Here is a 15,655-nt window from a genome sequence, read left to right on the forward strand (position 1 = left end):
GTATCCCTATGTGTCCCTACAGCTGTAGCAAATTTGGTCCAAATCGGTCCAGGCATTGCAAAGTTGATAGGGGACACACATATAGAAACACACACACACAGATACACCAAGAGAAAGCTGGGTGATCTCACAAGCCTACTTTCCTTAAATAAAGTAATCTAATAATGGCTGGACAATAGAATACCATTTCCTTTCCTGAAGCTTTTTAAGAGGAAGCTAGATCAGCAGTGTTGTGTTCCAATTAAAATTAAGAAATAATAATGTGCATAGTTTATTTACAGTTGAGCTTGAAATGTCTCTTATCCCAACATTGTCTTGCCATCTTGTTTAGCAGGGCACTCACTTCAACTTCACTCATACATCACACCAAATTCCCACCTGGCATCACTTCTGCATCAGCACCATTAGGGTAACATCTAACATATCACAGCCACATACAACTCTCAAGTCAAACATAGTCAGGAAGATTCTTCTCTCATTACATAGCACGGTCTTACTTGTTAACTCATATTAACAGCCAGCCAGCAGAAAGGGCCCCAGACCAGCCAGTTTGAGCTGGGGTTTGTGCAGCGTGCACCACACACACACACACACACACACACACACACACACACACAGCAGATGGCTCAAGCCTGGAATATATGAAATAATAATAAAGGTGCCTCTGAGCATACACAGATCATACTTCAGTCAGCAGAAGATACTTCAGTCTTCTCTGCTACCATTGAGACTGGAGGCATGGTTTACAGATCAGAGAGTATGGCTCTCAATCTGGCTTGAGTTTCAGTTCCATATCTTTCCAAATTAAGGACAGCAACAGAATGCAACAATCTTAGCATGATTAATCACCAAAATATCAATAAACGGTATGATACTGGGGGGATGGGGGATGGTTATACAACCAAATGGTTGTACAGGGGGAAGGGGAGACCCCCAATAGTACTTTGAAGCCCTAATGGAAAGAAAACTGGAAAATGCAACCACAAAAGCCAAAAACAACATTATAAAAGATCTTGAACTATAGCCAAATGCATATACCGGTGGCCCTCATTACCCACAGTCCTGGCCCCTGTGGTTTCACATATCTGCAGACGGGCCTTAAAGACCCAGTTTCTTTACCCACAGTATAAAAATAGGCTAAAATCCACCTATTTTGAGTGGCCAGAAATGACCCAGAAATAACTTTCAGTGTCACTTCTGGTTGCCATTTTACAATACGCAGCCATTTTGAGGCTCTTTCTGTTAAAACAAGATACATGTTTTTGGCAAATATTCACCAAAAATTCAGCTGATTTGGGGGTTTTCATGAGCATTTCTGGAGCCCTGGAGAGCAAGGTGCTCTTCATTTCTACTCTTTTCCCCCGCTTCCCACTTTTTTGGCATTGTGTGTGTGTGGGGGCGGGGGGACCTAATCCCTAGATTCCCAAAGGGGTAAGGTTCCTTCATTCACGGTTTCCGTACTCACAGTTATAGGCAAGAACAGAACCCCCGTGAATTATGAGAGCAACCTGTACCATGACTCATGATGTTTGAGCACAGAGTGGACAATAGCCCTATACAGCTAATGGACACAGTCCTAAGCATTGGCCAAGCTTTGAGAAACTTGGTCATGCTAAACAGAGGAACAGTGAGTCCTTGCTTTCAGCACCTCTTGTCTCTCTCCCCCACATGGCACCCACCTTCCCTCCTCAATTAGGTCCCCTTTGCCATCTTTCTCAACTCCATTCTTTCCCCTCCCCCTCCCCCACCTCTCTGATTTGCATTCAGGAGCCTGGTTGCTTGGAAATATATATTAAAAATGTAAATGATTAACTGAAGCAGAGACAGCTCTCTTAGAGCAACCAGAAATTCTGGGGACCCAAGCCTTCATCGCAAAGTGTCTCCTGTGTCAAAGGAAAAGAACCAACAACACCTACTCCAAGCCAGTCTTCCTGTCTGTTTCAGCTCCCCTTGGCACCTGTCCTTCCAAAGGTTGACAAATCCCAGATTGCCAACAGTCTACATCCCATACCTCTTGCAGAGAACTGTAGTGTGCTAATGACATGTCCAGGACCGCATCAAAAGAGGCCTGATCTCTCTATAATCTAGTTTCCCACCCCAGACGTCATGGACATCTGCTGTTGACAAAAAGAGTAACAAGACAGATGCCAAAAGCATCAGCATCACACTCCATGCACTCTTTACAGCTATGGCGTTTGTGAGCCCTTTGGGGACAAGGAACCATCTTTATTTATGCTTTATTTTTCTATGTAAACTACTTTGAGTATGTTGGATGGAAGAAGTGCTATATAAATACTCATTGTCATCATCGTCATCATCATAGTCTAAAGAGGCAAACGCCATAAGCGTGATGGCAGGGATTTCCATGATGTGAAGATAGCAGGGAGGGTGATGTTTTGGGTGCATCATTGCTGGGAGCGGGCTTCCAGACATGCTCTGGGATGCTGTACATGATTCTTCCCCATCACCACATCTGAACAAGGCTTCTGTTTCAAGAGAGCTTCTTGAAACTCTTTACAGTCTACTTGAGATTTTACCATTCTGAACATTTTGGTGTCATTTGCAAATCTGGCTATCGCACTGCACTCATCCCTGACTTCAGGTCATTTATTACGTACATGAGTACAGCTTCCTTCCTCCCCCCCACCCCCACCAACCCCTCCGAACAGGGCTTGAGCAAATGGGCAACAGAGTGACAGATGAGATTCAATGTACGTTAGCATAATGAAATGCACACAGATTGATACACAAATACACTGATGAAATCCTAGACAGGTTACCACTACCCACATTTTGAGGTTGTAGTACTGAAAACAGAAACTTATCAACAGTGATAAACATTACTTATCATATCTGATAAGTATCGCTTATCAATACAATCAAATTTAATGTCAGGAGATTTGGAAAACTGAAAATAAAATGGCAAGTATTATGATATCATTATATAGAGAGCCAGTGTGGTGCACTGGTTAGAGTGTTGGACTAGAACTGGGGAGACCCAAGTTCAAATCCCTGTTTACCCATGAAACTCACGGGTGACTCTGGGCCAGTCACTTATCCCTCAGCCTAACCTACCTCACAGAGTTGTTGTGAGGATAAACCTATCTGGCTCTGGGCTCCTCAGAGGAAGAACGGGATAGAAATGTAAAAATAAATTTTTATCTATATCTATATATGGTGAAATCATGCTTGAAATAGTGTAACAGTTCTGGTGGCCACATCTCAAGAAAGATATCACAGAACTGAAAGAAGTCTCCAAAAGAGAAGTAAAATGAGTACCTGCCCTATGTAAAAAGACTAAAGGATTTTTAAGTTTAGAAAAAGGACTCAGGAGAAAACAGATTGACAAGTCTGTCTGTCTCCACACATGACAAGGGTAGAGAAAGGAGACAGAAATTTATCTCTTATCTCATAATACCTGAACCTGGGATTAGCGATGTGCAGAACTGGTTCACCATGAACCAGTCTGCCGCAAACCAGGCTGGTCCAAATGGTTAGATCGCGAATTGCTTTGAACCGCTTCAAGCTGGTTCGTCAAACCAACCAGCTCAGCCAATCGGTTCAACCAAAACAGTTCACTTTGGCAGTGTCTGGTCTGAATTCTAACTGAACTGTGCCAAACAGTCCATGCACACCCCTACCTGGGATTGCCCAATGAAACTGATATGCAGTAGATTTAGGACAGATTATAAAAGTACTTATCACAATGCACAACAAGGTTTATTTTAGGCTTTGCTTCCTACTGCCCAAATGGCAGGTACAGCCCACCCCCATCCATGAGCATCCTCTTACTCAGTGGTCCCTCTAATTTTTTTCATCTCTGTGTGGAATGAATTTTTTTCTGAGCAGCAGTAACAAGGCAGTGTGCGCACACCTGCATTCAGAATGAGGCCTTCCTGATTCAACCTGAGTGGGGTCTAAAATGAACTGAGCGGACATCCAAAAACGTGTGAGCCCGCACACATCTTAGAGGGAACAGTGCTCTTACTCCAGAATTTTCTAACGGAAGTGGAAGGCAAAATGAAAATTAATAGAAAAAGACCCGGAGGGAGAGAGAAAACAACAAGGGAGGGAGGGAGGGAAAGAAGGAAGGAAGGAAGGAAGGAAGGAAGGAAGGAAGGGGAAAATGCGAAAAGACAAAGACAGAGAAACAATAAGAAAAATGGAGATGCCTTGCAAATAATCAGAGAGGTTAAGGGAAGCTCACATATACTTTCCATATATGTTTAAGAAAACTGAAAGGAAACACTATTCATCTTTATTTTCTGTTTCTTCTTCTCCTTTTCCTCTCCTTCTTTTAAAGAGATAACCTACTCCCTTATTAAACTCCATAGGCCCAACTACACAATCTTTTTTTGCACTGCCAAAAAGCATCAAGCATGTTAGAATAAACTTTGCACAACAGTTTATGTAAACCACTGCCTTAAAGTGTGCTAATAGCCACCAGCTTAGGCAGTGGATTAAAAAGGATTAGATAAATTAATGCATAGGTCTATTAATGACTACTAACCAAGTTGGCTAGATGGAGCCTCCATTTTTAGAGGCAGAAAAGCTCTGAATACAAGATGCTGAAACAGAGAGGAGGTCTGTAAGATTCCTAGATGGCTACTTTGGGAAGGAGAATACTGGACTACATGATGTGAGCCAGTAGGGTTGTTCTTTTGTCAGATATTGCCAGGACCAGCTCCAGGTTATGGAGGGCCCTCAGTCAAGTATCCTGATGGGGCTCACACACTCTGAAGCTAGTGGTGGCTTACCTGGAAGCGGAGCAGTTTGGTGGTCAGGTAGTAGTGGCCAGGAATGCTTCATAGGAACATAGGAAGCGGCCATATACCAAGTCAATCATTGGTCCATCTAGCTCAGTATTGTCTACACTGGCAGTGGCTTCTCCAAGGTTGCAGGAGTCTCTCTTGGCTCTTTCTTGGAGATGTCAGGGAGGGAACTTGGAAATAACTGCATGCAAGCAGGCAGATGCTCTTCCCAGAGTGGTCCCATCCCCTAAAGGGAATATCTTACAGTGCTCTCACATGTAGTCTCAAATGCAAGCCAGTAGGGTTGTTCTTATGTCAGATATTGCAAATGCAAACCAGGGAGGACCCTGCTTAGCAAAGGGGACAATTCATGATCGCTACCATAAGACTAGCTCTCCTCCTTCATAGTGGCTGCACTGTAGCCATAATCTGTTTTTTAATAAGGCAATGTGCAGCACACAGCCACAGCCACAGCCACATTGCCTTGTAAAAAAAGAGACAGCATGGGCCACCCCAAAGCATTCTAGGCTGCTGCTGCTGCCCAGCTTTTAAGCCCCAGTGTGGGAGGGTGGGTGGGGTTCCCAGCCACCTTCCCTGTCCATGAATAGCTTCTTCAGAGGCCCCTGATAAAGCCCACTAGCAGATGGGGGAGGTGCCTGGAAGACACAACAGAAGCTAGGTCCACACAATCACAAGAATTCTGGTTAAAAAGTTAATCAGGATTGGTGAGCCCTATGGAGCCGATTGTGAGAACCTAGAATTTGGAGGCAATCTGAGTCAAACCACTCATTAACCAAATCCTAGTTATCATAATCTATCCTAGTTAAATGCTTGTTAACCAGAGCAGTTTGACTAGGATTGCCCTGAAATTCTGGGTTCTCCACAATCAGCTCCGCAGTGCTCACTAATCCAGATTAATTTTTTAATCAGGATCCCTGTAATTGTGTGAATCTAGCCAGAGTGAGCCACTTGGCTGAGCAACTTGCTCAGTTGTCGTCCTTTGCACCCTTCCCATCCCAGAATGGGATTTGTCCAGATGGCACAGAGGTCTCTGAAGGCTGCCCATTAACGGATGGGAAGGGTGGGAGAGGAAAACAAAAGAGACACAGCTCAAAGAGTGGGCACTGGCCAGGAACTCTTTTGATGGCTCTGAACCCTCAGCCATGGCACAACTTGGTTGACTCCTGACTCTGGCCCTGGGTCCTGCTCATATCCAAGCAATTCCTGGTTTCAGATTCAAAGATATGAATTTTCTCTAGCTCTAGAGAATTTATTCTCACTATTACTCAGTTCCATTACATTGTGGGTGTCTCGGGGATTGCTTCTAGGATTCTATGTCTAGCCCTTAAAGGAGTGTCTAGCCCATAAGAGATTGTGCAAGAGACAGTAACTGTTGGAAAGATCTTAAGTTTAATGTCATGAGGTTAAGGTATGTGGTCACAAACCAAACGTGAGTCAGCATCCAATGCAGCTGCAAAGCGGATCTAACAATCTGAGTTACATCACAATAGAACTGTTCCCTCCACACCCCAGGGCCAAACTAGATGATATAGCAGCAGTAATGCACCCTTAATCACATTTCTATCCCATTCACCTATAAAGCAGGGAGCTTGTTTTAACATCACATTGTTAAAATATTGGGGGCTTATTTTAATATCAAAAGGTTCGGGCAGGTGAAGGGAGCTGAACCCTCCCGCTTTCTCCAACTTACTACAGTAGTCAAGGACTTTTCTCCCAGCCCAACACACTGCTGGTATAGGAGGAAATAAGTTCTTTTCAATGTTTGAAAAAGGAATACTGCAGAATAAACACATTCAGTAGACTGATAGTAGACGGCATCCACCTACCAAGCTCATAAAAGTTAAAACACAAATATTGCCTATCCCCCCAACCCAGTTTTCAGTTTACTGTTCAAGATTCAGACTCCCAAAAGTGGCACAACAGCCTGGCAGTGTTTCATCTCAGCATGGTAAAATCCTGTTTCTGACTTGAGTGCTGATTTATTAACACTGCCAGTCACTGCATTCTCTCACAATGCCATAGCAAAGTATTAGAAACTCACAGGCTCTTTATCACCCACACTCCATAGCAGTTAGATTCCCAACCACATCCTGGGAATTCAGAAGGTTAAGACCATAATCCACAACATTCACCCTAAAGCAACTCTTTTACCAGCTTATAAAGGAGAAAATGAGTTGTGGATTGCAGCCTATGAAAAAGACAAGTTTACCCTCCACTACTATATAACCCAATTGTATTTTGTACCACAATAGCCACTGATGATAGAGAAAAATAAAGCAGTTTCTCCTGACATACTGCTGGGGGAATGTTACTCTACCTCTTACCTTTTGGGAAAGTGTTGGGTTGCACCATCCCTAGGAAGGAGTGCACCATACCAAAGAGGCCTTGCAGGCTACCACTTGGATCAGTGGGAGGCAGCTGATATTGAGGTTGAGTGAGATTTTGCAGGGCCATCTTAGTAGATCAAATGCACAGCACAATCACAAGTCCTGGGCAAGCTCAGAAGGACTCCAAAGGTTCTCAAGAGGTTCGCTTCATAGGCACCGTGTCCCACACTGCTTTGGGAGAGCAGCTGGCCTCTGCAATGGCTTCTGTCCTTTGTCCACTTGGATGCAAAATGTGTGGAATGTTTTCTCTATACCAGTCCAAGGAGCTGGGATGTGTGCCTATAAGGAAACAGAGATGTTAGGGAGTGGGTACAACCAAGCAACCAAACAACCAGGAAAAAGGAAAGTCAAAAAATATACAACCGGGTCTGCTTCCTTGTCAGGATGGGGTGGAGAATGTGGTTACTATGGGTGTTCATTGGTCAGGACAAGCAGCCCCCACCTTCCAGCACTTGTATTATGGGTGTGAAAAGGTAGCAGCGTCATTAATGAAATCTACAACCTCCATCCTCAAGTTCTCACAATAGTAGCCACATCATGCCCCCTGTAGCCTTCTAAAACACAGTAGCAAAGGGACCGGTGCGAAATATAAGGGGGCCAGCCTCCCCAGTACCCCACCTATGTAAATCAAGCACTGTCACCCATAATCATAATCAGCATTCAAAAGTATATAGGTAGGAGCACAGTAAGAAAATGCAGATCATCCCGAGGCAAGTGCAAGAGCAGCCGAAACCCAAAGGTGGCATATTTCTTTATTTCACACACTGATATATTTCACACATATGATGATCACCTTTCATGATGATGAAACAAATTCTGGCAATCCTGTATCTGCCTCTATGGATGGCAATAAACGAGCCCCAGGGAAAGCCAATTCAAACTAAAGGCTGGAAGAGGTCGTATTCCTCTGAATACCAGTTGCTGGAGAAGGATGTGCCTGCGTGACCACTGCGGGCTTCCCAGAAGAAGCCGCTCCGACTGAGTGGACGGCCCTCTTGGAGGCAGGATGTTGGACGAGATGGATCGTGCAAGCCAAAATAGCAGAAAGCGGCGCGACTTTTGCCTCAGAGAAGCTCAGCCTAGCCAAGAATAATCCCCAGGGAATCTCCCTCCCTACACACTCCGAGCCGGGAGAACCCCAGCCATTCAAGCAGCAGCAGCAGCAGCAGCAACCAGAATTGGTGGCTCGCTGCTGCTGCCACGGGGTGGGGGGTGCAACTGCGACGGACATGAGGCACACAACAACCCACGTTGCCAAAAGTCGCCGCTTCCCGTCCAGCCCGTCCATACCTCCCGGCTCTGTGTGCAAAGGACCCCTGTCCTCAGCGCCGAAAGTTCTCGCCGCCACGCATGAATGCCCGGCGCGAGCAGCCCGCGCTCCCAAACTTGACGACGCCAAGGAGGAGGAGGAAGCGCGAGATGGTGGCTGACTGTTGTTGCCTCCGCCGCCAGCTCACCAAACGTGCGAGAGCCGCCCTGGCCCCCATGCAAGCGCTGCCGCCCGATAAAGCCGCCGGGCCAGTGCCGCCCTGCGCCACGCGAGGCTCCGAGTCCGAGAATGTGGTGCCGCCGCCCCTCCAAGGAAAGTCCGAGCTTCCATGCCCTGCGCTGCGCCGCCCGCCTCCAGCTGGAGAAGCGAGCAGGACTCCTGGCTCGTCGTCGTCCACTGCCCTCTGACACGCTAGACCGCCCTTTCCTGCTGCCGGAATACCCAGGAGTCCAGGGGGAAGAAGAGGCTTTGGTTTCGGCTAGGGACCCCCCGCCCCTTGCATACCCGGGAGAGGAGGACAAGGATTTTGGCTCACCTGGCGCCGCCCACTTGCGGGCACTGGGGGGCGCAGCTTCTGCTGCCGCCGCGGGAGAACAAGGGGTACAGTACAGCGCGGCCGCGCCGTCGAGCGCGGATTGCCCTCGCGTGGAACAACAAGGGGCTGGGCCCGAGAGAATAGCCTCACCTCCTTTCCAGTCCACTCCCCGCCTTGACCTTCCTTTCCTTCCCTCCACCGCCGGTCCCTGCCCTCCTCGCTGCTCTGGGCCTGACCATTCCCCGACCCTCCAAGCTGCTGGCTATGAATGCCCCCCTCCCAGCTCGGCTCCTCTTCAGCCCCCGCAGGGTCACTGGGGACACACGCTTAACCCTTTCGGTAGCCTTGCTCATGCTCAGCCAAAGACGCACTCGGCTTCCCACAGTTTGAACGTGCGACGACACTCGTCGAGACACAGTCCTTTCTGGACCAAGAAGCCAGGGATGCTCTCCGATGCACAAAAAGGGCTTCCCGCTTCCCCCGTGTGTGTCTACCCGCCTCCGTCCCCGTCTGGTCTCCGAACAAAGTTTACCTTCGGGTCGTGCCCCTTCTTTTGGGGGGTCTACACATGCATGCTTTTGTGTGAATGACTGTATATGTGCCCCTTTGCAGAGCTTCTCAAATACAGAGTACAGCTAGGGACTGTCCTACTGTACATGCACTGAGCAAATTGAATAATTCTGGGCCACTTCAGGCAGCAGTAAGTCAAGGTCACTCGCCTCTGGCTTCCATTTATTTATTCCATTTTGTCCCTTCAAAATTCGCAGGGTGGGAACCTAGTTTCAAAACGAAAACTATGAAAGAGCAGGAATTAGAAAACTTGGGAAATTTTTTTTTAAATATATATATATACCTAAGGAGAGCTCTGCCCAAACGCACCAACAAAAGTCCAGCATCCTGCTTTCTGCCAGAGCCAGTCAGGTACCTGTGTGCTTTGCTTTTCTTCTTCATTTTTTACTGAGCAGAAAAACATTTTCATGAAAGGGTGTTGTGTGTTTTTTTAATGAACACACCAACATAACACATTAGCATGGTAGGTAAGATGCAATATCAGTTAGAGACTGGGACCAGGGAGACTGGAGTTCAAATCCTCAGTCAGTCCTGAAACTCACTGGGTGACTCTGGCCTTATCTCTCAGCCTAACCTACTTCACTGTTGTGAAGATAAACATAGAGGGCTCTGGGCTTGGAGGAAGAGCAGGATAGAAATGTAAAAATAAATACATAAACCACATTATCAAAGGATACTACATTGCATATCTGACCAGTATGACATATGCCCGTCATGGCTCTTTATTTACTAATGAGATGATTGTCAATCATCTTTTTTTAAAAAAAAAAAAGTCTATAATCATCTCTAAAAGCCTGTGCTCCTTTGCACTGTGCCCTTAGATTAGAAACATAACTTCAAAGTTTTCATCAGTAGAATCAGCTACCCTCAGACAAACTGGTTAGAACTTTTAAATCGCCATTTTAAAATTAGTGCTCTGGTATTTCTTGAAGCGTGCAAGTCTTCCAGTTTTAATAAGTGCTATTTGGTGGGGAAAGGGGGAGCTCTGAAATCTTTTTGGGAGGGGCAAGATTAAATTAAGAAGTGCTTTTGGATAGTTAATGTTGTTGTAAACCACCCAGAGACTTGCGTTTTGGGCAGTATACAAATTTGTTAAATAAAATAAATAAATAAATAAATAATGTTAAAACAGGTTACATTTTAAAAATTTGTTTATTTTTCAAATGTGTATACCGCCTCAAACTTCCGGCTCTGAGCAGTTTACAACAACATAAAACAGATTAACGTGAAAACCTTAAAACAATTTAAAACCACATTCCAGTGAGCTTGTGGAAGCAATATGGGCAGAAAAAAATAGCTTCTTTGCTGCACATATCGCCTGAGCATAGATCTTCAAATGTGCTCTATGCTGTAATCTGTCAGATTCTAGTCGAGTCTTTCTCCACTTGAGCGCCAGTCGTTTACCTTGCCGCTTCAGCTCCCATAGTTCTTCTGCATATCAAGAGGCCAATTTTGAAGCAATGTCTGACCATTCCTCCTAAGAGGACACTTAGGAGCTTCATGTCTACTGCCCTGGTGCTGTTTGCTGTTCCACTTCTCCACCAGGGCATCAACAGGATCACCAGCAGAACCAACACTAAATCCTTCCAAGGCTTCTTGGAATTCTTTTTGGACCCAATAAACTTCTCGGGCAGACCATCCTAATACGCCCCTCAGAGGTGGGACATGGTTGTAAGTCCAGTCTTAACCAGATGGTGGTTCATCCATGACAATGGAGAAATCACAGGTGTCCTCACCCACATCTCCCACCCACATCACAACCAAAGGACTAAATCCCCAATTTAGGTAGGGGATTAGGTATCTTAGCTAAAGCAGGTTGAGGACCCTCAACAATCTGGGGAGACAGACTCCGTCTTCCTTGTCCCTCAAAGTGAATGTTCAGGGAAGGCGGTGGTGGTGGTGGTGGTGGTGGGAGGGTGGTCTGGGTGGCCAAGAGCCTGAGCAGTGCAGGGACCCAAGGGAAGGAGTTGAAACCTCTCCTCCCTGCCCACTTTGCACTGCAGGCCCTGGATATGAGTGCTGTTGCACTACAAAAGGGAGTGGCGCAGGAAGCTGCTCAGCCAATCCCCAGACTGGGCAGCATGGGGTGGGAGGTGGGAGGGGGTGTCACACTGTTCCTCCCCATGTGTCTGAGTTCTTTTTTTCTTTGTTGGGGGGCCCTGGTATTGGGCTCTCATTCTCTCCCTTTAGAATTAGTTTTACTTATACTAGTAAAACTAATGAATCACCTTTCCCATTTAAAAAGGCAAGGTAAAATCAGAACACTAGGGTTAAAAACATTGTTTGTATTAACTACCTTCCATGATTGTCATAGTCTAATCCAGTGTTTCCCCATCTTTTTCATCTTTTTCAATGTAAGAGGTGCACTTACTTTTTTTTTTTTTTTAATGGGGCTCACTGCAACACAGACACACTTTTCCTTTTGCAGGTGCCTCCCTCCCTCCCTAATTTAGCTTCCTTCTTCCAAGAGCCTAGCAACCCTTCTGGTGCATAACGGAGCAAATCAGCTCCAAAAGTGGGTGATTTATCAGTGAGTTTTGGGGCACATCTGCTTCAAATGTGAGGAGTTTAAACTCCTCGCTTTCAGAGCTGACTTGCTCCCTTATGCACTGAGAGGCATGCATCCCTCCCAGTGCATTATGAGGGGAGTCAGCTCACTCCACAGATCAAGTTAGTATGACACAGCAGTCAGAGTGCTGCAGCACACACTGGCTGGGAAACAATGGTCTTATCAATGGTTTAAGTACAGGCTCTTGTCACTCTTGTCATGCTGCCCTAAAGACAGATTATCTGACATATTCCATCTTTCCTCCCCTCAGACAAAGATGGCTCTTCAGTAGCCCTAAGGTTGCAGCTGGAGGTGGGGTCACTTTTTTTTGAACCACTGGAACTGGATGGTAGGCACTTCTCACAAGCCACTTCTGTCTTGTCTCTCCTCCCTTCAGGGTAAATTGGTTCAAAGTAGCCTTGGGGTGGCATTTGGAGGAGGGAGGGGCCACCTTATCAGAACCATAGAGAGCTGGGTTTGGGGTAACTAGAAATTAGGCTGTTTCTGTCTTTTTCTTCCCCTTTGAACAAGATGGTTCTTCAGTAGCCTTGCTGTGGTTACTGCAAATGGCTTTAAACTGTTCCCAATGCCCCTTTCCTTTGGGAGGGCTCAGTACATATGCTGTCCTTGTTGGGGTTTGAGAGATTGTATTCTGTCTTTAACAAAGTACTAATTTTTCAGCATTAATAGGGAGTCCTCTGAATATGCAAAACAAAAACAAAAAAACACCCTACTTTTTTGTGAATAGACCCATTTTCTTGCTATACTTGTTGATCTGGAATCAACAAGTTTGCTATTAAATTGAAATATAGTATTTATGATGTCTGTACAGTTAAAATGTCAAAATGCCTATAGTAACTTTCCACCAAACATTACCAGGGCTAACCCCACCATTACACAAGACAAGACAATCCACTTCATGCAGAAGATTTGGGGGTATGCTTAAAGAGCAAATAGTCAATAATGTTCTTGATTTCTCTATTTTTACCATGGAGGTGGCATTTGAATTTTCTGCCTCAGGTAGCAAAATGTCTTGAGTTTTCTTTGAAGATGATCATTCCCAAGTCCACAAATAAGGGTAATCTATCAACATGTATTAACTCTTTCCCATGCTTCCCTCACATTTGATTTGTTTAGTTCCATAATTCTCCATATTTCAATTCAACCAGTCATCTATGGTAAGCATTTTTGTGCATCTCCACCAAAACGTGATTTCTATCCTGCCAGAAATGAACAGGTCTGCATCTCTGCAGATTCTCTGCATCTGCCTTTGGTACAGCATTGGTCAAGAGGCTAATGTCACCAATGCTTTTTAATATCTACATGAAACCGCTGGGTGAGGTCATCAGGAGATTTGGTGCTGGGTGTTATCAGTATGCTGATGACACCCAAATCTACTTCTCCTTTTCATCTTCAGGAAATGGCACTCATTCTCTAAATGCCTGCCTACAGGCAGTAATGGGCTGGATGAGGGAGAACAAATTGAAGCTGAATCCAAGCAAGACGGAGGTGCTCATTGTGGGGGCTCAGAATCTGAGGGATGAGTTAGATCTCCCTGTGCTGGATGGGGTTACACTCCCCCAGAAGGAGCAGGTGCGCAGCTTGGGAGTACTCCTGGACCCAGGCCTCAGCCTTTTATCTCAGGTGGAGGCCATGGCCAGGAGTGCTTTCTATCAGCTTCAGCTGATTCGACAGCTGCGTCCATTCCTCGGAGAGGTTGACCTCAAAACAGTGGTGCATCAGCTGGTAACTTCCCGGCTCAACTACTGCAATGCGCTCAACGTGGGGCTGCCTTTGTACGTAGTCTGGAAACTTCAGTTAGTTCAGAATACGGCAGCCAGATTGGTCTCTGGGGCAATCCAGAGAGACCATATGATGCCTGTTTTGAAACAGCTACACTGGCTGCCGATACGTTTCCAGGCAAAATACAAAGTGCTGGTTATTACCTTTAAAGCCCTGAACGGCTTAGGTCTGAGTTATCTAAGAGAGCGCCTTCTTTTACATGATCCCCATCGCATGTTAAGGTCATCTGAAGAGGTCCGTCTCCAGTTGCCACCGGTTCGTCTGGTGGCGACGCAGAGACGTGCCTTCTCTGTAGCTGCTCCTGGGCTATGGAATGCACTCCCGGCAAAAATTCATAATTTGAGATCATTGCTGTCCTTCAAGAGAGCCCTTAGAACCTACCTATTTGGCCTGGGCTTCCAGAGTTTTAAATGATGAACTGTTTTAAACTGTTGCCCTGATTTTCAGGGCTTTTAGCTGTTTTATTGGTTTTACTGTGTTTTAATAGTTTGATTTTAATTGTTAATTTGTTTTAATTGTTTTTATCATGTTGTGAACCGCCCTGAGACATTTTGGAAGGGAGGTATATAAATCTAAGAAAGAAAGAAAGAAAGAAAGAAAGAAAGAAAGAAAGAAAGAAAGAAATTTTCCAACAATTTTAGTAACCTTTTCAGTATTACCATTCCAATATGATTACATTTTAATACAGGCTTATCAATGATGGAAGCCATCTCCTCTCAATATTATTTATGTATTTTGTTATTTATTTATCATATAGTTATATACTGCTTTTCAACACAAAGTTTCTCAAAACTAACCTTGTAAACATAGTAATTCAATGTTTACCAGAGCATTCTAGAACACATTCTCCTCTAGAGTTTTCACTGCAGTGTCTCTTCTGCTCCCTTCCTTGAACAGGACATTCCTTGAGTCTTGTAGGCCTCACTGGGCAGGCAGTACTAATTGCTCCTGGCTGACCTGACTGCTGCTCCACTTTATGGAGGAGAGTGCTGGAGGTAGTGGAGAAACCATGATGTAAAAAGTGCTCTCCTCAGTCCTCTTGTTGTTGTTGCCCTCTTCAGTCAGGTTGTCTGATAGGCTGTTCCCTTTTCTGTCTCCTACCCTCAGGTGAAGATGGCTCTTCTGGAGCCCTAAAAATGGCCTCTTGATGTTGCTGTTACCTTGCCAAGCTCAGAGTGGCCACAGGAGACTAGTGCCCATATCCCCTACCCTGCTGTTCTGGAAGTACCTAACCAAGCACCATGCCCAAGTAACATTAAATGATAGGGTAGGGGACAATATATTTATCTGTAATGCATCTGAACTTTGATTTATAATAAAGAATAAGTCGATATGTCAGCGATGCAATGCACATATTAACTTCAAACTCTCAACAAAAAGACCTTTTTATTGCGCACACAAAGAAAAACGAAAAGTTGTTAAACAAAAAAACCCAAGATGTTTCAGTATGATACACCATCCTCAGTTAAGTAAAACAAATGAGCACAGATGAAAACCTCGGTTCCCCAGCTGTTAAATTCCTTAGACGTGATAACACACAGTTCCTTGACTGGTGAAGAGATAATGAGTGGGGGTGGGGGTGGGGAGAGTAAGTATGAAGGCCAAATAGTGCCCACTGAAATACCTATTTTAGGGATTGAAAAGAACCTACAAAGAAGGAAAATCAAGGAAACATTATTTATAGAGAAATTGAGACTTGATATTAATGCTTGGGTGGCACTGGCTGATGCTATGAAGTTTATAAGCCTCTGAGAAGAATCAGGTGTTTCC

General features: G+C 45.2%; 1 protein-coding gene across 8 annotated transcripts in view; it reads right to left on the reverse strand.

Moving 5' to 3' along the window:
• LOC128349107 (prominin-1-A-like) overlaps nt 1-15,655 on the reverse strand; it is a 74,149-nt gene that overhangs the window by 40,668 nt on the left and 17,826 nt on the right. For 2 of the 8 annotated variants that reach the window (XM_053305032.1, XM_053305037.1), the window contains one exon: nt 7,097-7,438. In XM_053305032.1, coding sequence (XP_053161007.1) covers nt 7,097-7,226 — 130 coding nt within the window. In that variant the 5' untranslated portion in view covers nt 7,227-7,438. The other 6 variants (XM_053305034.1, XM_053305031.1, XM_053305033.1 and 3 more) reach the window with 6 other exon arrangements.

Source organism: Hemicordylus capensis, chromosome 3 (genome assembly GCF_027244095.1).
Source record: "Hemicordylus capensis ecotype Gifberg chromosome 3, rHemCap1.1.pri, whole genome shotgun sequence".
Taxonomy (NCBI): Eukaryota; Metazoa; Chordata; class Lepidosauria; order Squamata; family Cordylidae; genus Hemicordylus; species Hemicordylus capensis.